The sequence below is a fragment of the Epinephelus fuscoguttatus genome, linkage group LG19 (genome assembly GCF_011397635.1).
Source record: "Epinephelus fuscoguttatus linkage group LG19, E.fuscoguttatus.final_Chr_v1".
Taxonomy (NCBI): Eukaryota; Metazoa; Chordata; class Actinopteri; order Perciformes; family Serranidae; genus Epinephelus; species Epinephelus fuscoguttatus.
Genome location: NC_064770.1, coordinates 28,376,009 through 28,401,302, shown reverse-complemented (window position 1 = coordinate 28,401,302; position 25,294 = coordinate 28,376,009). Strand labels below are relative to the sequence as shown.

Below are 25,294 nucleotides of genomic sequence, written 5' to 3'. Positions count from 1 at the left end.
CACATTGCAAAAATACTGCACAAATACCCTTAATGCATCATACTGATGATGATGATAAACCCTATGAAGTCATTCAAGCCTTTTGGACTCACAACAGTCAAGTGATTAAAACTGATTCACTAAATTGTCACTGTAGTCCTGCACTCTGTATTGTCTGGCTATTTAAGGGTGCACTGTGTTGTCATTTCGAGAGTACTCGTTAGAGTTATGTAGCCTTACAAGTGTTTTCCATGGGTTTTATGTAGCTTTCATGGCAGCCTCCTTCCTGAATCTACCATAGAATATCTTCTTAAGAGATTCTTCATGCTCCACTGATGTCCCAAAGTTTAAAATCCCCTCTTGGAAAAACAAGGACTTTCTCCATTGGAATTTCAATGTCTTTCCGTTTTTATTCGACAGAAATGAGGGATTTGGATTTACACTGATACAGTGGGAGGCAACGCGCACTGCAGCCCTACGTTGCTAGAGGTGTGATACAAAGTTTATTTCAAGAAAAACAGTTAACTAAAATATAATCCAGGACTCTACTACTGACTCGACTGTAGCCTCTTTGATTCTTTTAAGGTTCAAAAGAATCAAGCAACATTAAGAAACGCCTGTCATATTTTCTATACAGTGTGTGCAGGTGGCCCGTTCTCTGGGTAGCAAACAACCATAGCAAGATGCAGGATGCTGATTCAGTACACAAATGTAGCCTTTTCAACTTAGCCAACACACACTCTATCTCTCTCACACACTCACACACACACACACACACACACACACACGCACACACAGATACGAGTGCATTGCATTGACAAAGAAATACTTAACCTTAAAAGAGCAGTTCCCTCCAATATCAAAAATACACATTTTTCCTCTTACCTGTGGTAATATTGATCAGTCTAGATTGTTTTTGTGTGTTTTCGGCCGTACAGATGTCTGCCTTAACGTTGTTAATGTTTGCATTTCATCACAAGCACGAGCCTGTCGTCCATGGGTAGATGCACGCTTTGTTCTGTGTGGTGATACAGTTGGTGGGTGTAGGTCAGTAGAAATAAAATAGTTCTGATGTGGAACTGCTTATAATGCGGTCTGTGGATTATCTTGAGTAACTGAGTCATTATTTCTAGAAACAGACATTGCTGTTGAGTTTTCCAAATGTATTTCTTTTTAGGCACCACAAGTTGAGTGCTATTTAGTTCCATTATATTTGAGAGAAGGCAGACATTTCTACGGCCGATACCTCCAGCACTCAGCAACCCACACCAAAAATCTAGACGGACTACAGGTTAAAGGAAAAGTATGTATTTTGGGGTTGAACTGTCCCTTTAATAAGACTCCCAGGTAAAATAAAATGTTCTGATACACAGACACAAATGCTCACAGCACAGTGAGGCACAGTACACACACCACACACACTAACCAGAAACAGCGTGATTCACAAAATGATGAGCACATTATGAGCATGTGTGTTTAACTCTCGGGCATTCATTGCATCTGTGTGTGATAATATGTGTGTGATTTAGAGTGAGCCGAGGCTGATGTATCAAAGCGGCTAAGGTCAGAGCTGTGTGTATGTGTTGTGTGTGTGGTATTTGGAAGCAGATGTGGGCTCCCCCGTTGTGCTTTTTTAGGGACAGACCACAGAGTGCTACGTGTGTGTCTCTGTGAGTGAGAGTGTGTGAACTTTACCAGGAGTGAAAGGAAAGACCCCTGTGTATACAGAGAAAAGAGATCAAAGATTCTGACTCTCCTGACCAGAGGAGGGCTGGCCCGGATCAATCCAACACTGGCTTGTGTGTGTGTGTGTTTTAGTATGCACAAAAGAGTGTGACAGAGAAAGAGGAATGAAAAGAAGAAGGAGAGGGAGAGGCTGAGAGAGAGGAAGAAAGAAGCGTGCATGCATGTCTTGGTTTGTCACAAAATTTACCGATACGATTATTATCAGACAAAATATCACGTTTTTTAATGATTATTAATACAGTGAGCTTTTTTTTATTATGTTTACTTAAAGGTGTGTAAAATTTGGGTGGATTTAGTGGCATATAGTGGTGAGGACTGCACATTGCAACCAGCTGAAACTTCTCCCGGTTAAAATTCCTTCAGGGCTCACTGCCCAAGAAGTTTTTACAAGGAGCAAAACTGTCTGCAGAGGTCTCTTCATCTCTTAAACAAACAGACCAGATGCTCATAATCGGTAAAAAACACTGAATAAAGCAGTTTTTATGTAACATATGAGTGTTTCTCTGATGCTGTTTGGGATGTCGGAGATGGGGGGCTCGCTCACCGATGTGTGCTGACCTTTTTTTCTATGCTAACTTAAGATCCAGACATTGAGGAGATTTTTATCGCAAGCCAAATTACCCGCAGAGGTCTGTCTCTCTAAAACAAACAGATGTGATGGTTTCAACCAGTAAAAACACTAATAAGAAATGCTGCTCGACAGCGATGGGCTTCTAACTACGGTAACCGGCGTGAAAACACGAATGCCCCCAGGTAGAACCGTTCTGGGCTTCTGTAGAGTAGAAACATGGCAGTGAACATGTGGATGTTTCAAGTGATAATGCACTAAATCCTTCACACTGGACCTTTAAACACTACTTAGACTACTTGAGAATCATTTATAGTGGTTAAACGGAATAGGCTATACAGAACATAGGCTACAGAGTGATAGAGAATGACAGCCCCTTAAACAGTCCTCCTCAGTTGGTCATACGATACACCCACAAGATTCAGTAACATGTTGTGAACGACTACCAGCGAGTTTACAGGAATGTTTGATTATCTTGAAGATGCTGGAACATATTCAAAGTGCTGGACCCCTTTGCAGTCACTTTACGACGGCATGTTTTACAAATTAGATATCCATCTTCGAACACAAAATTTTGTAGGTATCCAAAACACTCTCACACTGCCAATTTAAGGTGCTTTTTTGGCGGATATAAGGATCCCTCTGATATTTTTAGAGCTCTTCTTCTCAACGCTATAGGTGAGCAGCACGACTCTCCCACAAACTGGCACCCGAACACGTGTTTTGTGACTGTTTTAGCAGGACAACAATGCAGGAATCAGGACACCATAGATATGGTAGCTTCTACATTCCTTACAGTTATGAAACCATGACCTTCTGTAACCATGGATATAGCAAATCTCGTTAATCCCCACATCCCTGGCTTCAACTGTGCATGTCTACCTATAAATGTAAAAAACTGCAAGATCCTTTATTCTATGAAAGGCAGTATTTTAAGAAATGTTGTTGTTGTTGTATTGCTGAAGTGTTTGTCCCATTTTAACTAAAAGAGAAAAAGAAAATGACTTTGGATGAGGGTAATTTAAGGGGTGATTTACTTCTGAATGTCCGACAGTCAGAATGTCAGTCTACTTCCAAACTTAAGCAACATGTGGATGTGTGCTTTAGGTCTGTATTCTAATATAATGTTTTGATGTGGGCCGAAGTGTGTGAGGCTCACTGTCAACAAACTGTGATGTAGAAAGCACTTTGCAACATGACAGAGGTTTATAAACAATTTGCCTCATTCCAAAAAGTCTTTGCCTTAGTGCAGCATCCTGCACTTTCTCCAAGCTGCTGAATGTTGCATAAGTGCTCGACTCATAGTTGCTGAATGAGTTTCTTTAAAGATATGTGCAAATGTTCCGCCCTGAAATTCCTGCCTGGTGTGAAAAATGTTTTAAAATGGATACAAAAACGAGAGTGCGACACTAATAGAGAGAGAAACTCACGCTGCAATGGAGAGGTTGGCAGCGGACAGTGGGCTGACTTCGGCCACCTCCTTGGCTTTCTGCAGGGCGATCTTCTGACTGGCAGCCTCCTCTTCCTCCTGCTCATCCTGCAAAGAAGAGATTCGGAAGAAAATCAAAAGCAAGAGATGAATGAGGTGGGGATACTGCAAATGGGGGAAACTGAAAGAATCTGTTGAGTGGAGAAGCATAACTCTAGATTTTTAGCATTCAGAGAAGAAATGCTACTGCTGTTTTGATTCAATTGGACTGTAGTGTACCTTGGTTAGTTCCTGTGCGTTGGCTAAATTGTCCACAGCGATAGCCAAGAACACATTCAGCAGTGTGTCTGAACACAGAGTTAAAGAAAATCCAGCATGTAGGAGTTTGTTTGTACAAATGTATAAAGCATGCACATACACAATGGAAAATGATCTGTTAAATCTCATAAAAAGCAACATCTTAGCCAACATACCACTCATGTTTATTAACTTCCTGCTCACAGATCCCTTACCAGGGTTATATATTATATATTATTATATACAATAAGATGGGTAAGAACAGTATGTTTTATCCAACATGATAAATGTTTACAGCCATAAAATAGATCCAGGAGACTCTCTCAGACATGCATCGGGTCTTGAGCTTAAACAGGTTGGGTATGATCATGATGATTGGGTATGATTTTTAAAAAATGATCTGGTCTATTTCAATCTCAGAATGAATGTCCCAGGTCCACTAGGGCTCGGGGCTCTCATTTTGGATGCATGAAGACCTCTTATCTAAAGTCAGAAATGTGACTACAATTTAAAGAATAACCATGTGTCTTTATATATGTGTGTTTTGTGTTCTTCTCTGCAAGGGATACAGTTGCCAAAAAGTGTGAGCACAATGAAGAAGACAGAGAAGGCCATGCCCTTGTTGACTCCGCCCTGAGACTTGATGCCGTCATACATCACCATGTTCCAATCCTCACCGGTCAGGATCTGACACACACAAACAAACACACATTAAAATAGTCAGATGAAGCCATATTCACTCCAAGTACATGTAGCTATTCGATGATTAATTATTCTTTGATATAAAAACACATATACACAATATGATGGGCTATAGTCAAAACACACAATCACCCTCACACACTTACACACCTTAAACACATTGATATGCTTTAGCACAATTATGCTGTTAACTATTGACTCTTTAGCCCTTAAACTGTTTTGTCCTAATCCACCGCCACCTCCTTAGATTTTGCCCCCCCCCCCCTTTTTGCATCGTCTCCTCTGCTTACCTGGAACACTGTCATTATTGCTGCGGGGAAGGTATCAAAGTTGGTCGGAGGAGTGCCATTTTCAAAATTAAACCTAGCAGGGGGAAAAAATCAAATGGATGAGAGAGATGGAGAAGAGAAGTGTGAGGGCAAAACACAGAAGCATCTATATTAAAAAAGGACAGTTTCTTAGTAGAATATCAAATGCAAACTGTAAAAAAAAAAGAAGGCTAAAGAGAAGCCAAAGTGAAGGGAAACAACACTGACTGTCCCCCGAAGAGCTGCATGCCCAGCAGAGCAAAGACAACTATGAAGAGGAAGAGCAGGAAGAGCAAGCTGATGATGGACTTCATGGAGTTGAGCAAAGAGACGACGAGGTTACGCAAAGATGCCCAGTACCTGGCAGAACAGACAGAGAGCGTGTTTAACCGAGTGCAATGTTATGTCCATTTTCTGAATATGAGAAATACAATGAAAGCGATAATAAATTAGACTCACTTGGTGACTTTGAAAATCCTCAATAACCTGAGAGCTCGGAGCACACTGATGCCAAACGATGTGCCCGGCTGGATGATGGACCACAGCACTTCAAATATACTACCGCATATCACCTAATGCAAATACAAGCATATGCAGGTATAATTATTCGATTCAATGAGCAAATAATGTGCATACACCAGCAGATCATCACTGTATTTTTGTTTGTAAGGTCTTCTGTACAAGGTTATGTTTTCACATGTGCAGATAGGTGTGAAGTAAGTGTTTGCACCTGCTTATGAGTCTGTGCTTATGTGTGTGTTTCTTTGTGTGTGTTTCTTTGGGGTAACCAAGTGCTGTGGGACTCACAATGCAGTCGAAGCAGTTGAAGGAGGAGTTGAGGTAGGCCTGCCTGCCCAGGCCATACATCTTTATCATCATCTCCGTCAAGAATATCCCCAGGAAGATAAATTCAGCAAAATCTACATGAGGAGAGGTAGACAAGAATAGGAGAGGGAGGAGGAGTAGGAGGAGGAGGAGGAGGAGGAGGAGAGGCAGTGTTTTGTGGTTAATGTATGCATTTAAAATACAAAAATGCATTTTGTAATTTGTATTTGTCACAAAACCTGTAATTTTCTTTCAAAATACATTCAAACTCTTCATTTTTTTTTGTTCTAAATGAGGAAATATACTTTTCGTCTGAGCTCATTCTCTCACTGTGTTGTTTTGTAGCCTAGGTTATACGTCATTTAGGTGATGTATAAACCATGGGTATGATTCTTACATACATTTTTTAAATGTTTTTATTTCAATGCATCTTCTTGTGTCCATATTTTGATGTCTTTATAATTGGTTTATCTATATTTTGTGTGCCATTTCAATTAATTTAATTTAATTATTTTTATTTGTGCATGTTGTATGTGTGTGTCTGTGTGTGTGTGTGGATATATAGCGTATATATATTTAAAAGAAGAGAGAGAAACAGCAAGAATCTGTGCAAGGGGGAGACATTGTGTGTTCGGATGTGCTTGTGTTAACTGGTTAGGTCAGCTCTTTCATGGATTTAGTCACATTTACTTAAGAATTTGCTCACCCACTCCCTTCCACTAATCTGTGATGAGCGTATTTGTGCATTTGTGGAGATAATCTGTGCATGCTTGCACAAAGTACGCATGTACCCCCCCTCCCTCCTACTCACATAGAAAATCTGACAGTGGGTCTGGCTGGTCATAGTGCACTACAGCCACACACAACGTGTTGAGGCCCACCAGACACAGTACGGTCCAGTAGAAGGCCTGGGACTTCACGACGTGTCGGATGAAGAAGCGGAGTCGTCGCTCCCGCCGCTTGAAATTTGAACCTTCCAGCTTGGAGCTCTTCAAGCTGGCACGGGCAAACGGTGAGCCTGAAAGGACAAGCAAGGTGAATATTGCAATGTTAGCTTAACAGTAAAGTGAACAGTGGTTTATTTAGCATCTTAAAAAACATATAGATCCCAATGTCCTTGTGGTATATGGAAAAGTATGAGGAATAAACACGAGTGAATATCATTAAGGAATAACAGCTTCAACAGCTCGAGAAAGAGGGGCTGGAGGAGAGAAGTAGGAAGGAGGTAACAAGGGCAGGTGAGAGAAAGAAAGGTCGTAAGATGAGGGGGTTTAAGGAAAGGGGAAAAAAGTAACATGAGGAGAGAAGTGCAGAGCAGCAGAGGAGAGGAGAGGAGAGGGAAGGAGAGGAGGGTCAGGTAATGCTGATATGCAAGATAAGATAGCATCTGTATGTACCTGTGGTTTGCCTTTGATTGTGTGTGTGTGTGTGAGCGAGGGTGAGACAGAGAGCTTGTATCTTACCGACTGCCAGATCTCCCTCTCCTTCCTCTGGGTTTAGTAGCTCAGCTTTGCTCTTATGGTTCTTTGTGGCTCTTCTACGGGAGCCTGTAATGGAAAAAAAGCATGCATGTTTAATCTATAATACAACAGTACAGATATGTTACATTCATTCCCATAATTTTCTTAATTACAGTTATGTATGCACAAACACAGTGAATTCATACCATCATAATCATTTTCATTCTCATCATCCGCCAAGATGACCTCTTCTACAAAACAAACAAACATGTTAGTACAGTATCGCCACATCAAATGTATTTTTTTGACTTCCACAATATCTGTCAGTCTTCTCTCATCATCAACTGCCATTTCTCATTTTAATTAAAACTGGAAATGGTCTCTGGCCTGCACCTGTGCTTGCCACTGTTTTTTTAAGCTTCCTTGTTTTTATGTAGATAGTCTTTTCAGGAAGATCAAAGGTCTGTGCTTTCTATCTGCCCCTTCATCCACTCCTTCCAACAAACCCTCTTATCTTCTCTACATCTTTCCTGCCCTGAGTAGATGGGTCAGAGTAAAAAGACAAGCCAGATAAAGAGAACTTGGGACAAACAGTGGGTCTTCTTCACCTGGGCATCAAACAAGTGTCTTTAATGTGTGCCACAAGGTTTAAATATATTTAACTATACCTCCCCAGAAACTTGCCTGTTAATTGAAGCTTCGTGATTGTTTGATTGTGACTGATTTTTGAAAACATACCAGCTTTGCAGATCCATTCCAGATAACCATTGAGTTCCCGCTCAATCTGCTGTTGTCTTCTGAGCTTCAAGAACTCACTCCTGTTTTCCACACGCTCTCTCTCTTTGGCAAACTCCCTGCAGACACACACACATATGCACACACACGCCACATGTAGACACTTTTAATGCAGGTGCTTTGCATTTTCATTGTGACATACATGTGATAAAATTCAAACATCAATTTAAACTGTTAATGTACAGTATATGGGATGTAAATTATGAATAAACAGCCTTTTACACTATCTTTGTCAGACGCAGCTTCTCACAAATAGAAACAGAATCACACACACTTACCCTGACAACACACCCAGCACCAGGTTGAGCATGAAGAAGGAGCCAATGATGATGAGGGGAATGAAGTACATCCAGTTCCATGCACTCCCTGAGGCATCGTTGCTCTGGAAACACACACACACATACACACACGCACACACACACACACAAAGACATCAGACAGAGTAATTGATGTTTTGCTCTGGGAAATTTGCCACAACTCATGATGACCAATGATTTGATCGATTAAGGTAAAAGACATTCTTGCGACTCCAGAACTTGGGATGCCATGGTGAGGAAATTTTCCCAACAGTTTAAAAACCTGTGAAAACACCAGTGTTTCCAGTCACATTTCACAAGAAAAGATATTTGTCCATGACACTAAATATCTGCAGGGCGCTAACTTCGGTCTTTAACGATGCATCTTCAGATCTTTCCCTCATTTTAAACAAAGCGTAACAGGAACAGTTGATGTGGCACTGGCAGCGCCTGCTTTTCTTTATAATATACTTGCTAAGGTTTTTTATTTCTTCTGCTCTGCAGCTAGGGCTCAGCTCCCTCTTCTCCATCTCCATTTTCATGCGGTGCACTCTCCGTCTGAAGATGACTGCTTCTTCCTCTATCATCCTCTTGGTCGCCTCAACATTATGGTCGTAGTCACCTCAGTGGACCATGAATGTTGCTTCTGGTGGGTCTGGCAATGACAATTTTGGTTGAACAAAAATGATCTGATCCTTTCCAAAATGTTGTCAGAAACTTAGTATAATATATGAGCCTGTCAGTGGCAAAAACAAGCGCGTTTTGTGGATGTAAATTGACTGGTAACATTGCAGCCCGTTTCGCCGCTGCCTTAAAGTCATCATTAACTGTCCAGACAATGCGGCCATTAAAAAAATGGAGGCCAGTGCACTCAAAAGGGCTGTCCACTGCTGTTAGAAATATAAACAACAGCAGGGCTGACATGGTTTTGCTTTAAGTCATCTCAATAAGTAAATGCATATCTGCCACTCTATTTAGCTGCTCAGTGCAGAGTAAATAATGTATAACAAATGCTTTGGTCTCTCCCTCTCGCTCTCTGTCTCTACCATCAGACTATCCAGACTCCCCTTCCGTTTTCTCTGTTTGCTCCTTATTGTTTTCTCTCTCCTTTTGCATGCTTCTTTGGGACCCATTTCTTCTGCTTTCCCCCATCTTATTTCACTCATTTTGATGTTTTCTTCTTTCCTTCATTCCTACCTTCTTAACTGCCTTCCTTTTTCGTGCAATCTATCCATTCCTCCCCACTCTGACTGATCAGCCTCTTCACTGATTCTTCATTTCACCCTCTCCCACCTCCAGACCCCCCTCTTCTCCATCCCCCCGCGCTCTCTTTCTCATAGCCTCCCTGTCTCACCTCCCCGGTCTCCTCCTTCCTCCATCTTTCCTTCTTCCTGCATGTAAGTTGGTATTGCTGCTGTGTACCCAATGTACCGCAGACCCTTTTTTCTACCATTAAACTTTTATCGCTCCCCTCCCCAGCAGCTGCAAGAATAACTTGGGCTGAACAGGCCCTTTTAAATATAGAGCAGCACCGGGAAGGAGGGACACAGGGAGAGAGACACAGAGCGAGAGGGAAAGAGAGGAAGGAGGGGAGGAGAGAGAGAGAGAGAGAGAGAGAGAGAGAGATAAGACGGAGAAAATAAAGAAGGAATAAGGGAGGAAAAAGAGCAATGGGGAGGATAAGACAGAGAGGGAGAGGAGAAGGGGAAAGAGACGACTACAGTTACACTCGAAGACCCTCATCTACCTCTGGTTTCCTAGCAACCATTGCCACTGACAGCAGGGAACTATTCAGTCCTGGGTATGAGTGATGACACTGTTAAAGACCTGGTACCTATTTTATGGGCAGACTCACAGTGTGCACAGGTGAATATAATTGCATGTTTGAACACTTGAAATTTTGCATTTTACCAGAGAAAATCATCTTAGATTTTACAGTGGAAAAAAAAAACCGACTGAGACAAGTGACGTAAAGCCAACTATAATTCCAAAGCTCAGCTGCATTTGATTAGGTTTTTAATTTTTGCTTCTTTTCAGATATTCAGTGACAGTTTCGTCCTCACAAAATGTCCACCAAATACGTCAATAACAAATATACAAATGCCAAACCAGGCACTGTCTCTAAAAATGGCTCTGCACAGCAAACAAACTGATACTGTATAATTTCCACTCTGAATCTAATTAATTGACTAGGGTGTTTGTCTGCTGGTGCAGCCCATCCATGACAGGGACTGATGGGTTTTGCACTCTGGGTTATCAGTCTCCTCACTTGAATGATCCTCTCTTTTCTCGCCTAAATCTACTGGCACAGAGACCTGCAACTCTCAGCTGACTGACTGGTTACCCAGTAGCCCATTCCCTTAAGACCCCTCGACAGTAACGGGTCTCTTGAATGCCTTTCATTCCTCCTTTACTACATGCAGAGCTTTCTATTTCCTGAGCAGGATGAGGAGGATAATAGGGTGGTCACTGAAGTCCTGTTTATAGTTTAATTGAATTTTCTTGATTTGTCATTCCACACAATCAGACAATTGGCAGCGGAAAGGTACATCTTTGCGTACCCGTCTTTTTTACACACACCACAAATGCCATTAAAAGAGGGAAGTAGCATAGGGTATACCTGGTATTAGCATGCATCTTGGGTAATCCAATCACAAGTGGACAGCACTTAATACAAGCATCAACTACCACAGAGACACACTGGGATCCGATCACTCAAACACGTGCCAAGGTGGTCTGGGACACATTTGACTACATAACTTTTGTAGTGTGAATGCTAATCCTTCTTGATGCATCCCCAACAAGGACTAAGTCATCAGTGTAGGACATGGTGGCTGTTTTAATGACAGCGTGCTAATGCTCTATAACTCTATAACAAATACGACTATTTGGATGAAGTGTTGCATGATTGTCCATCATTTTGCTCTATGGAAAGAGATATGTTGAATTCTGCAGACAGCAATTTCTCTGGCTGTACCAACAGTTAGCTAGCAGGAGTGCGGAAGTAATACCTGTGCATGGGGCCCTTTGACCTTGTAGCGCAAAGTGAGGTAGGCAGTAGCGAAATCTGAACACAAGTGGTCAGCTGGCAACACATGATAGACACAGTTGTGAACGGCAGTGTGTCTTGGCTGTCTACTTCTGTTTAGATCACCAAAAAGCACGCTAATACCAAGTGTAACTGGGCTCTGAGTGTGAGCATGTGTCCCAAACACTGCTTAGCAGTACTTACATAGTAGAGCAGGTCAGTCCAGCCCTCCATGGTGATACACTGGAAGACGGTGAGGATAGCAAACAGGATGTTGTCAAACTGGGTGATGCCGTAGTTTGGTCCCAGCCAGTACTGTCTACACATGGTGCCCTCTGGACACAGCCGCGACGGAGGCTCAGTCCCACATGGAAACTCTTCTCGGATCTCACCTGAGCATGGATGAAAGTAAGGAGGTGTTTCCAAACAAAAGGCACGCATATGAAAATATGCTGTCTGTTCTATAAAAATAATAAGTGCTATCTTTTGGCTCAAAATCTGATTTTGCCCCTCTTTATGTTGTTGAAATAAATATGTGAAGAAATTGGCCACAAAAAGAAGGAGAGCTATGACACAGAAAATAATGCTTACCTACTTGATTATAAAGACATTTAAGATTCATCTTACACAATTTCAACTTTTTGAATTCTTGGTAGGTGTAGCATTATTTATGATCCCCACTCCAAACAGGGGAAAGGGTCAAATAGAATAGAATGGAAGTACTCCACACAATTTAACGCCACAGAAGTTATTTAGTTGAACCAAATAGCTTTTCTAATTTTAGCAGTGCGACTATTTAAAGTCTACCTCAACTGGAACAAGTCTTCATTGGGGCAACCAGTGAGCAAATCAATCCTGACTGCACTATTATTGGTAAACACAGACCGTACACACACTCCTTTACCTGTGTGATTGTCAAAGCAGGTTGTGTGGAATTTGCCCATGTAGAACTCTAGGCCGATGATGGCGAACATGAGGATGGCGAAGAAAAGGAGCAGGCCAATTTGCAGCAGAGGAATCATGGCCTTCATGATGGATTTGAGCACCACCTGTAAGCCTGGACGACACAGCATATACAGATCATTATTATTATTATGCTGCCTCCTCTCTCTTATTACTGAGCAGTTAAAACCCATTCATGTCCTCCACTACCAGCTGGTTCTGTTTAATGCAAGTGTTGCCAGGAAGATAACCATAGGCATGATAAGACCATCAGCTTATGGCTATATCACATACTTTGCTGCGGTTACTGGAGGAGGCAGTCTAATACCTGGCACACAGTACACTACAGTATATGCTGCACATTAAATACCAGAGGTTTTTCTCATGTGTTTTTCTAACAAACAAAAGGTCTCAGAGGCAACATTTTGTTGCAAGTCATATTTCATGCAAACTGTTGTTTTGTGAAAACCCAATCACACTTTTCAAATGTATATCACACCCTGTAATGGAACTCTAATTTGGCTTTCATAGGGAGCTTATGACTTTTATGATGAGTAAGCCTTGGTTTGCCTGTTCAGCCCTGTAGTGGAGTCCATGCTATTAATAACACTGCAGTGGTGCTGGAACACTACTGCCGCTATAACATTTTTTTTTTTTTTAAAAGAGCGGAGAGTGCACAGAAGAACCACTTTTGTTGGAACACTTTGGGTGCATTATGCAGACCAACACAGAAGCTGCATAAAACCTTGACACAAAATGCATCTCCGTGCTATTTCCATCCTCAAATAAAATCTGTAACTGTCCTGTGCTTAAAGAGATGTAATTTTTTTGGGCCACGAATAGCAGCTAATCTGTAAAAAGTCTTTATTTTTCAATGTCGTAGTTAGTTCAAATGAGGAGTTTTGACTTACTGGGAATACCGGACACCAGTTTGAGGGGCCTCAATACCCGCACCGCCCTGAGGGTCCGCAAGTCGAAATCTGAACCCACAGTGGACAGGATCCTAAAGGGACAGAGACAAAAGTGTGCACAGGCAATCAGTGTTTAAGCATGTCAAGCTTGTCACTGTCAGTCAGCCTCACTCATACACACATTTAGCCACAGCCCCATGCCGGGTCATTACAAGAAACTGGGGTGAGCACTGTATGTAAATCCTGTAAGAGCTGAGCTGATCAATAGAGCTGACAAGTGAAGTAGGACAGAGAAGTGTATCAGGACGAGAAAGGGATGGGCTGAAAGGACAGTGTTTTGTAACGGGATGACAGCGGGACTATAAAGTGAAAAAGGAGAGATGGAGTGATGGAGAGGAGAGGGAAGACGGGAGGACAAAGAGGGAGGGTAGAAGAGAGAGAAAGTCAGGGCGGCGTGGAGAGACAGAGTGAGAGCAGCAGAGGGAGGGAGTGCTGGCAGATGGTGAAAATCAGAGATGCTGACTTGCTTATTTCTACCTATTTTTATTCTCAGTACGTTTAAAATGTTTCTCCTCAAGCCGTCGCCAGACTGCAGAGTAAACGTGCTGTGGTGTGTGTTACAGCACCTGTATCACCGCTCATCATCTGAATAAAGACTTGTAAACACCGTGTGTGTGTGTGTCTGTGTGTGTGTGTGTGTGTGTGTGTGTGTATATGTGTGTGCTTCAGATGGTTAAGATGTTCCCTTGTGCCGCCAGACTTCCAGTCAGTCCCCTCGTCTGACGCACACTGTGAATCATCCTTCTTCCCACTTCTCGCTCCCTCTCTCTCTCCCTCTCTTTTCGGTCTCTCTGACACATTTCCACTTTCCTCTGTTCCACTAAGAGGCTCAGTGACACAGCAGAGCCTTAATCACAGGTTTGAAGTCAGCCTGCTTTGCTTGGAAACCTAAAAAAAAATGGCGAGGAGGGAAAAGTAACACCGACCCAGGATCTATGGCTGAATGCTGTATTGAATTACCAGGAAGCCCCCCAGTGGTATGTGCTCCATCGCTAGTGAGGGCTAGGGTCCTTGTAATGACATTGTGTGATATCAAATGCCTCATCAGAGGCTGACTTGTAACTGAGAGGTTCCTGGTTTGGTCACGAGGCAACACTGTACTTCAGCTGTGTGCAGGGCTACAACATTATGCCAGCTGTGCCCTTTAGCAACTCACTGCACGCTGTATTCTTAGATGATCTTCAGATGTCTTACTGAAAGTGACACTAAAATCAGAGCTAAACTGTATGTCAGCCACTCACATACTGTATCGGTAGCAGCATATATAGCAGCATAAGATATTGCAGTTCGGAAATGCCAAAGATACATTTGAGGTGAACTAGAAACAGTTTCGCCATTACAATCTTGTAAGTGCTATATCGTTCTGAAGAACTGAAGAAGCTTCTTGGATGAGAGGCGAAATGTCTTCAAGAAACGCAAGCAAGTCCAGGTGCCTACGATATAGCACTTACGAGTAACATGACCTGGATGACTGAGAATCTTCACCAACAAGTCTCCATTACAGTGTTGGTCTACCTCAGGGCACTGATAATTTTTTTTTTTTACTTGTAAAATGTCCGCTCAGTTCATCATTCAACATCTCTGTCGCAATTTTTAATCAGGGTTTTTTATCTAAAAATGTGTTTATGTTCGTTTGATACTAAATATATATGTATCATAACCACATTATACTGTATGCTCCTTGATAGATTTTTGATTTCCTCAACAGACACTATGTTGACACTCTCAAATATTTGCGTATCTGTTTTTGGTATTTACTGCAGTAACTTGAATTACAATCTCTGACACACATCCCTTTGATTGCAGATTTGGGTGGAAGCATCAATTCTCCTGAAAATATATATATGTATATTTTCCCAAACAACTTCCCCTTCTTGACAGTTACGTAATTTCCACATTGATTTCCACAATACTTTGACTGCACTTCCATTTTGAGGTTTTTAGGGTCGGTAACTTTATGTTATTTATTCTGGAACCTGGATGACAGTACTTAACAATGGTGATTAATTTGACACGTTGTATTTCCAGTGAATATATAGTGTTACTCTTAATATCAATATGATATTGCTGAGCACTCTGCTTCAAATGGAGGTCAGAGAGCAGGCTCAGCTACACAACATCACCTACAAAGCACACAGAGATTTAGTGTTTTGCTCAAAGATACATTAAAAAATACTTGGCAGCACAGATTACTGCACTGATGCAACAGTCTGCTGCAGACATGAGTCCTAAAACCTGCAAATAAGTTAGCATTTCTTGCACCTCTGGTTTCCTGGTCTTGAAGTCAGTGGGTTTTTGAATGGGTTTTTGGTTAGATGCCTGAAAAAAGGTCTGTGGTTACCCCAGCTGAAGAGATTTTCATGTTTTGTTCTACAACATAAAATGCGTCAGTGTATAGCCTACCTCACTCTTGACGATTGAAGCTTTTAGGTGTCTTAAAATAGGCAGTTGCTAACAAGAGGATGAATTAAACTACTGACATTGTCAGGGACATTAAACATCATCACACCGAACACCACCTATACAGCCTCGTTGTGGTGGCGACAACTCTGCGCTCCCTCCCTCCCTCCTCTGTTAAATGGTATCTCACAGGCGCACTACGTCATCAAACCATGTGATGTTTGGTATCACCAGATTCAGGAAGCTCTCGGCTTCCTGAATCCGGCATCGTTTTTCTTTTATTCCTTATGGATTTCGCACCAGAGCAGCCTAAATACACGAAGTCCAAAATCGCGATGGGTGGTGACCAATCATGTCGTGCTGTTTTTCGAGGAGAAAAGTTAAAGAATTACTCCCGATCTCATGCTGAGCCGTCAGTGGACACGTAGCTGGTTTATAAAAGGTAAGAGTCTCACTCCTACCACTATTTTTGGCTGAGATACACCGCCTAGAAAGTAGGATCACAACTTTCACGTTTCATATGGCTTTATTTGGTGATATTTTATGGTGTTTCTGTCATAAACAACATCAGCTATCATAATCACGCCTGATTTCAATAAGGTACGATGTTTGAAGCTGGTTGAGTGTTGTTTGATCACTGATAGTACTGTTTTGAAGCGCTCTTGTCATTTGGAGCTCCACCTGGATCTTTTTATGGAAAAAACACTGTAGAATGGTCATACTTTGAGCAATCTTCTTCAAACTTGAAACAAATGTTCATTGATAGTGTGCCTACAGCCCCACAGTGTCATTTACCTGCTCAGATGAAGCCCCAGACAGTTATTCATCCTGAAAATCATTTTTTATTTTAGGCAAAATCTTCAACTTTTACTGACTTCAGAGGCCCATTTCTCTGTCTGTGTATCACCTAGAGTGTTTCTGAAACTTCAGAGTGTTTGCTTTCTGGCAAGACCTCATGCATGCATGTAGTCAGAGCGGTTCGGAGGCTACAGTCATTTTAATTTGGGTATGTCATTTTAGGCGTTTTCCCTACAAAATGGGGGTGAAGTGCAAGAGGTCATGCAATTGTGGTGTAGCTCCTTTATAGTATAACATTAGATTTTTATTTCTGGCAATTGCATTTAAGTTTAAAAAATCATAAAAGTGGTGTCAATTTGGGAAGATTACCTATTGAACAAAATGTGTAAGTATCATAAATTTTTGTTTGTCACAGAGCTTATTTTCTGCAACAAAAATCCAGTGGGAACAGCTCATCGGCTGGTTGTGCTAACTTCCATGCTGGCCTACAAAAAAACGTAATTCCTGCAGCTTTCTACGAATGATGGCAAAAAAGCAAGAGGCACGTGATATAGGAAAGGAAGGTAATATATGCTATGCATTGCACACAGGAAAATAAATGTAATCAACAGAAAGAACCAGTCTAAATAAAAGATAATGATAAAATGATGAACATAATTCAGGCTGGGGATCAGTGGAGAACTATAAATGACATGATGGCTAGCTGGCCTTGTGTGTTCCATGTTAAGCTAATATCCATGCTATAAATTGAGGGTGTACGGGTGTGAATGCATGTGTGGAGGAACACTTTAATGCTGCTGACATCTGGAGTTTTCTGAAAGGAATTACCTGCATATCCTCCTGGGAATACAGAGCCAGTATCTCACTGATATGTGTGACATAATCACACACATACACATACATGTATGTTTCATATGTCTGTGTTGTGTGTCTCTGCATCACTGGGGGTGCAATGCAGAGGCTATTTAAGTATTACATACTATGTTACATAAGCTATTTCTGTGACGTGACTGTGATTATAGTAAAATCACTGATAATGACGATGATGATAACGTTGACAATGATGATGATGGTAATAATGAAGAATTCAGTTTCTAAAACAGCATCCGCCGTCAGAAAACAGTGTCAAGCCGATGAGGCAGTTCCTCATTCACACCGTCTCCACGGTTACTGGGCCCTTTCTCATTCATAAGTGTTTCCATGGCAACAGGGACCTTGGCTCATTGATAGAATCTCTGTATCACCTTGGTAACAGGGCCAAGGGAGGAGCCTGATTGATTGTTTTTTTCCTCCTCTCTTCTCTCTATAATGTAAATGTATCACAACTCACACAGACAAACACACACGTACACGCAGATACAAGAAAAAGACACACAGATGACAGGAGCGCACACAGACACACACACATCTGCACAACAAACGGGCGCTGGTTGGAGATCAAACATATTGAGTGAGAATAATTTTATTCACATATGCACACTAGAAAGTAGGTCATTTGGAATAACCAATGGAAAACAATTTCTTCCCTGTCAGGGACAGAGATGCTGCCGACAGTACATCTTCACACTTGAACTGAATGCACACACACAGGTAAACGCACCTGCAGTGAATGCAGAGGAACACAGCTGATTAAGGAGAAACACATTAAGCAATATTGCTATTACACAATCTCCCCATCGACCCGCTCTCATGGGACACCAACACATTATACAAACACCATCTTTTTTGCCTGCTCTCTCCGCCTGCATTCCTGCTGACTTCAGCTAAATTCGGCTAATTATCTCTGTCCACATCACTGACCAAATCGCTTCATCTCTTCCCCAAACTCTCCACTTTCCTTGTCTCCTTGCTTTTCTATATTACCATGATTCAACTACGTCATACTTAATGTGTCTGCATACTTATATAGCGCTCCTTTATCAATATTATGCCCTACATATGAAAGCAAAGGCGCTACTAAGATTATCAATATTATATTATTCCTTCTAATTAACATCATGTAACATCAAAGAAGATGAAATGTGAAGAAAATGTCACTCACATAGCTTCAGATTACGTATTACCTCTACATGGTCCTATACAGTATTCAGTTATCTAAAAGTGAAAGCTGCTGCGAGCTGCAATAAATCTTTACAATATCCTCAAAACACATTTTAAACTGGGACACGTCAGGAGAGCATGATTTCACAATCCTTCTAAAGTGATAAAGGAGGGTGAGGGAGACCATGTTTAACCTGAAGATCAGTCATTATTCTTACTGTCATTCTTCCACTACCAGCATAAATGTAGCAAATTTCAATTTCAGCTGATTACAAGGTCACTGAAAGGACTCTCCATGCTTCCTTCCTTTCCCCCCTTTTTCCCCCTCACTGCCCCTGTGCCAGTTGTATCTAATCAAAAGAACCTCAACAAGGATACAAGAAGGAGGAACTGAGGGGAGGATGCAAGGCAAGACTGGCTGTAAACTAAGGGTAATTGGACTAATAATCAATACTGGGCATAAAAAACAACTAGCTTATTCCCAGCGCCAAATCACTCAGGCAATTTACGACAAGAGATCAACACACACACATGCACCCACAAACAGGCAGACACACACACACTCGGGCACAGAATTAAGGGTGCACACAAATCCGCTTACGTCCACCAAGGTTGTGAAGTAAATAGCTAATCTATTCACACATGTTAAGTGCCGTGTGTGTGTTTGTCTTCCTATGTGTCGTGCAAGCGAGTGCACTAGGACTGAGGAGGAAATGGAGAGGAATGTTTGAAGTGGAAATGTGTATGTGTGTGTGTGTATTCGCGTGCGTGCATTGGTCAGTGTGTTATCAAAGGTTTCGTCCAGGGGTGGGTAGAAAGGCCAAGTAGCCTTTCATCTTCAAAGAGCTGCACTGCTAAAAACACAACCTCAATTCATAGAGAGCACAACAAAGAATGTGCATGTGCGTGTGTGTGTGTGTGTGTGTGTGTGTGTGCGCGCGCGCGCACATGCTCGAGAGAGAGTGTAAAATGGATTGACTTCAGTCGGCGTACATAATGTATCATGGGAATGTACAGTATGTGTGCTGTAAGTGCTGCAGCATATTCTCTATGGCACATCATGCTGTAGCTTTCTGCTTTACTGCAAAATGGTAACAATGCAGCTGGTTAACACAGAGATAAAGACCACCGGGTGTGATGTATGGCTGTTGTTTACACTGCAAAATGCATATACTTTTTTATTTTTTCTTTAGTTTAACTCATTTTTTTTCACATCTTGCTTCACTCTTCTCAGGCTGTGTCCAGAATGAATCACTACTCCCTAATTTGCATTTCCCTATATAGGGCAAGGAAAGTATGAAAGAAGGAAAGGTCATGACGTCAGTGACAGTGTTCGAATTCGACACGGCAAATCACACTATAACCCATCATATCTTTGTAGTTTTACCTTCAAATAAAAATTCTCCGTCAAAATTAAAACACATTACATGATGTTAACTAACATTTTGTTAAATGTGTACCTTTCTTTTTCTTGTTATTGGTCTCCAAACAGACTACAGATCTGCCTCAAGCCCCTGTTTGGACCAAAATTGCCAACATGACATCATGAAACATAAACAAACAGGGCAGGTCCGACCTGTTACCACTGACCCAACTGCAATATAGCCAGATCAGTTGTTAATGGCACTGATTACTATTCTGGCTGGACTTAATGATATGGCCTGTCAGTTTGGTAAATATAAGCCAAACTAGGAGTTGACCGAATGCTATAATGCCTGGCAGCTTGCCTCAGTGATTTTCAATCATACTAACAGTAGTCATCTAACGTTCATTAGTTGGCATTCATATAAGTCATGACAACGATTAGGCTAGAGAGGCTGTAACATTAGCTATCACTCGCCAACACTGCAGCTCACTGTCTGTTTCCTTCACACCTTCACAAGAATTATTTCTCACTCATGTTCAAATTAATGTGGGTGACTCAACAGAGATATTGCTTGCTAACATAAGCTAAACAAAGTGCAAATGCTAACTTAGTTCACTGACAAACAAGTTGACAATTATAGGAAACATTATCTAATGTTAACCCTCCTGAATATTACTAAATATCATTAACAGCTTAAGATTTGGTTAGTTACTGATAACCAAACACGTGTTCCGAACAGCAGACAGCGTTAGCTATGTGGGATCCAGCAGGGGCTTGAGATGTAGCAGCTGGAGAGAATCGTGATCTGTTTGGAGACCAATAACAAAGAAAACGAACCCACATATTTAGATAAAAAACGTCAGTCAGCATCATGTAATGCTGATTCATTTTTCGTAACAGCTTATCCTGTGGGGAGTCACGGGGGGGCTGGAGCCTATCCCAGCTGACACTGGGTGAGAGGCAGGGTACACCCTGGACAGGTCGCCAGACAATCACAGGGCTAACACATAGAGACTGACAACCATTAACGCTAATGTTCACACCTATGAGTCACCAATTAACCTGCATGTCTTTGGACTGCGGGAGAAAGCCAAAGTATCTGTAGAAAACCCACGCTGACAGGGGGAGAACATGCAGTTTCCGCTAATATGTTTTCACCAAGTCAGACATGGCGTATGTCATTTCCACCAGCTTTTCATAGGATCCAGGAGTGGGGTGTAACCTCTCGGACTGTACGTCCACCAAATGATTTGCCTCAGACATACTTGCAAACCATTTACGGTGCATGTGTCAATCATATATCGATAAAACTATCAATTTTAATATGGTTGCAGGCCTATTAGCAGTCAGCACAGGTGGAGCAGTGATCACCCTGTGGTCAGCTGAGACCTCACATCAGAAGAACCTTTCAACAGACCTGTATAGATAACAAGATTTAAACCTAGCATCCATCTCTTGTCTAGAGGAATGTGGGATTTTCAGTTAACAACACATGATTTCCACAATTTCAGAGTTGGGTTGTCATTACAGACAGTGGCATTACTCTCATCTGGACATTAAATGTGAGAAAATGCGCTGCTTGCATGTTGGATCAACATCTGAACTAAAACACCAGCGCTGCTTCTGCCTATAAACGAACTAATTTTTTTACTGCTGTGTCACGCTCGCTCAGAGGGTTTCAGTGTCTATACAGATTTCCTACTGTACAAACGCAGAGGGGCGGGGGGGGATTATGGGAGACCAGGCATTTACTGGAAGTTTTAAGAACTGCCTCGCTTCCTTCTGCTCTACCTCTCCTTCCTCCTCTCTGTATCTTGATACTTCCTGCTGTCTCACTGACACTCGTCTTCTCACTCCTCCTCTCTCTTACAGTCACACTGTTGTGCCACGCTGAGATGAGCTTGGCATCATGATTGCTCTTATTAAAGCATAAGGACATACTGCCAGACTGAGTGCTCACTCACTCACACTGTATGTGTGTGTGTGTGTGTGTGTGTTTGTATGTGAGAGAGAGAGAGAGAGAAAGAGAGGTGGGCAGAGGGGGGGCAATCACCAGTTTCCCCGGTGCTTTGTCAGCAAAGATGCACAAGGTTTATGTAACCCATGAAGCTCTCCAAATCACCACATGCATGCACACAAGCATGCGATGACCTCAACACATTAATCTGTGCCAGCACTTCCACACAATCATTTACTTATCACAGTGGCCCATAGCTGTAGTAACACAGGTTCACTAAATGACTTCTCTAATGAGTGAATGACACAGGAGAAGAGTATTACTGCTGTCACAATGCAGCGATTTACTCTACACAGAATCAGTGAAGTGTGATATTTGCAAGGTTGGAAATAAAAAAAAACCAAATCAACCAGTATTTTCAGGGATAATTTGGATTTTTTAAGGAGGGTTGTTTGAGGTCCTTATCCATAGTCAGTGTATTACCTATGGCAGATGGTGGTCAGAATGCTCCAGTTTGGAGAACAGGAGTACCACCACTGAGGCTACTTTAAGCAATGTACTGCTGTGGACAAAGGTAGCAGCTATTGTAGCCACCTAAAAAAAATCAATATCACTTTAAGTGTAAGCTTTTACTCAAAATATTTGCATTGCTTCCTCGCCATCAAACAGACCTTTCTCACAGGGAACTGAAGCCATTATCTATGCTCTCTTAAAAGCGACAAGCCGTCTTTGACAATACAGTAATTTTACTTCGCAGAACAAGGGAGTTGCTAATCTACTGCTCCCTTGATCAGTTAGTTTGTGTTATTGAGGGACTTTGGTGTTTTTAAAGGTTAGTTTGGATTCACCAGAGTCACAATGATACGAACAAACTCCACTTAAATAAAAAAATCTGAGCTATTCCTGTAAGTATGTTGTTAAAACGGACATAAAAAAAACAATTCTAAAGCTTTGTGAAAGTCTCAGGATGTGCTGTTTGTGGTTGAGTTAACTGAGAGTATGCTTACATCAACAATAACATATTCTCTCCACTAACCGATCACTTATGCAATCACAGTCATGTAAATCACATTAATCATTTAACAAAAAACTGCAGCCGTACGCCAGCATATCAGCACACAGCCTGCGATACTCACATGAGAAACAAAGTGTCTTGAAAGAAGGAATGTCATTTGTCAGTCATATGGGTGGAAGGATCGACAGACAGACACATGTTGGGAAAACAGAACCATCTGGCATTGACAAATCACTGCACCTTTTCTACATCAGCCAAAGATGAAATGTAAACGTGTTGTATGTGTGTACAGGCAGTCATTCTGCTCCTCTTCCCTTTTTTTATGTCTGTCAATTTGAATCATTATCTATTTACTCCAGACTTTCTCTACGATATGTGATCTAATCAGTGATTGTACCTAATCATGCTAATCCTATCAAGTGTCTAAACTCACCCTCATTGACACCTTTTCCATCACAGTCCTTACTCTGTGAGCTAACAGTTTACCTGTCTTTGTAAAGTACTTGTTTTAGCAAGGCACTTGACATCTAAAGCCCCAGTTCTGCTATTAAAAGGTGTTCAATTCACAAGTTGAGTCTTATTTTATGTTGGAGTTATTGTACTGCAGACGATGGCTTTATTTTGGAATGTTTTTCCTCCCTTGCTTGTTTTACTTTACTTCCTGCACTCTTCATTAGTCTTTTTCAATTTGTTCCCATTGCCTCTATGTCTCTATTTAGCCATCAGCACCTGTGAATTTTTGCACATTCTTTCTTCATACCTTCTATTCAGTGTCTATTCCCTCTGTGACCCCCCACTCCCTCTGTCTCTGTGTGTGTGTTGTGGTGACATTTGTTCACTACCCAGGCTGCTGGCTGCCTGCAGCTCTGCTCTGTGATCTGACTGCTGCCTTGCCCAGAATGGGGCCATTCATTAGGGCGAAGGAGCAGGGATTGGACACTCACAAACACACACACACACACACACACACACACACACACACACACACACATACACATGTACAAACACACACTAAAACACATGACAAACTACTTCATTTTCTCCAGTTTCAGTTGAATAAGAAAAGAGAAAGCCACATCTTATTCCGGCCTCATGTTTTCATAACTGCGTGCGCCTTTTTGCGTGCTCACGCAGGTACTCGCTGTTCATATATGTGTGCGCTCGGCTCGTCTATTTGCGCGCCACTCACCCTGTGAGCACCACCACAAAGTCCATGACGTTCCATCCATTCCTCAGGTAGGAGTTCTTGTGGAAGGCGAAACCAAGCGCCAGGATCTTTATTCCAGACTCAAAACAGAAGATTCCTATGAAGTACGGCTCTGTATCATCCTGCGGGGAGAGACAGGGAAGACAGCAAGAAGTAGAAAGGTTAAGAGGGATGGAAAATACAGCGAAACAAAGTGAGACACCTATCAGTAGCGAGACGAGTCCGTGTTCAGAGGGAGCATGTTTATACACGTGTCGACTTCTGGTGGGCACTTTCTTAAATTCGTAACAGTACGTTCAAATACAACATCCGTATATTTACTTGTGGATCTACTGCATGTCTTTAATAATATTATGTGCATATACTGTATATTCCTTTGGTATCTTTAAAAATGTTTCTAATGTGTTGTGTCGTGCATAAAACATTTGGATCATTAGATTTCCTCAGTGTGAAAAGAAGGCTTATTTTAACTACCTCTTTGTGCATCTCCTCAATAAACATCAATCAGTAGTCAGAACACACTGACATGTTGTATCATGTCTGTTTAACATACCAGGCGCTCAGACAGCGGTGTCTTGTCCCCATCAGGCAAATGTTGTTCCAGAGCCAAGACGATGCAGTTGGCAATGATGGTGGCTAGAATCATCCACTCAAATGGAGTGAGGAAGGTCAGTCAAGGAACAAACACATCTCAGGACATAAATAAAAACAGTTTATATTCCAATAAATACACAACATTAAAAAAATACAGCTTAAAATGATAAGTACTTTTTTGTACATAGTCATGGCATATTATGCGGCATCTTTATAACTGGCCAACAAGAGGTGCTGTAATTACAATATATTACTCTTTAGTAAATATTATGAGGTCACCTGCCCTCACACACTTGTTTGCTACATTTGCATCATATCAATATTACGTGTTTGAGAAGGCCTGCTGGCAGTCTGGGTTTTAATTTAGCATGAGTCATTACTGTCAACATCTCATATCCAGTACATTTAATATGCATCTATTTATATTATTTATACATAGAAAATGTTACACAGATCATCTGCAATATAGGTTCATTACTAATAAGTACTATTTACAAATGGAATTGGGTTTTCTGAGATGTGTGATTGTTAATTGATTGTTAAAGGTTAAGGGTAGAATTTAAGGTCAAAT

The 25,294-nt window shown here is 41.6% G+C and overlaps 1 protein-coding gene across 20 annotated transcripts in view; it reads right to left on the bottom strand.

The window, feature by feature from the left end:
- Window positions 1–25,294, bottom strand: part of cacna1aa (calcium channel, voltage-dependent, P/Q type, alpha 1A subunit, a) — a 96,600-nt gene that overhangs the window by 49,705 nt on the left and 21,601 nt on the right. For all 20 annotated transcript variants that reach the window (XM_049562339.1, XM_049562349.1, XM_049562353.1 and 17 more), the window contains exons 2-18: window positions 24,683–24,789; window positions 24,112–24,251; window positions 13,287–13,378; window positions 12,338–12,490; window positions 11,638–11,825; window positions 8,388–8,491; window positions 8,053–8,168; window positions 7,521–7,565; window positions 7,318–7,401; window positions 6,666–6,872; window positions 5,837–5,949; window positions 5,489–5,601; window positions 5,258–5,389; window positions 5,012–5,084; window positions 4,589–4,706; window positions 4,002–4,069; window positions 3,724–3,830 (exon numbers count right to left, since the gene is read on the bottom strand). In XM_049562339.1, the coding sequence (XP_049418296.1) occupies window positions 3,724–3,830; window positions 4,002–4,069; window positions 4,589–4,706; window positions 5,012–5,084; window positions 5,258–5,389; window positions 5,489–5,601; window positions 5,837–5,949; window positions 6,666–6,872; window positions 7,318–7,401; window positions 7,521–7,565; window positions 8,053–8,168; window positions 8,388–8,491; window positions 11,638–11,825; window positions 12,338–12,490; window positions 13,287–13,378; window positions 24,112–24,251; window positions 24,683–24,789 (1,960 nt within the window). The remainder of the gene's footprint in view (window positions 1–3,723; window positions 3,831–4,001; window positions 4,070–4,588; window positions 4,707–5,011; window positions 5,085–5,257; window positions 5,390–5,488; window positions 5,602–5,836; window positions 5,950–6,665; window positions 6,873–7,317; window positions 7,402–7,520; window positions 7,566–8,052; window positions 8,169–8,387; window positions 8,492–11,637; window positions 11,826–12,337; window positions 12,491–13,286; window positions 13,379–24,111; window positions 24,252–24,682; window positions 24,790–25,294) is intronic.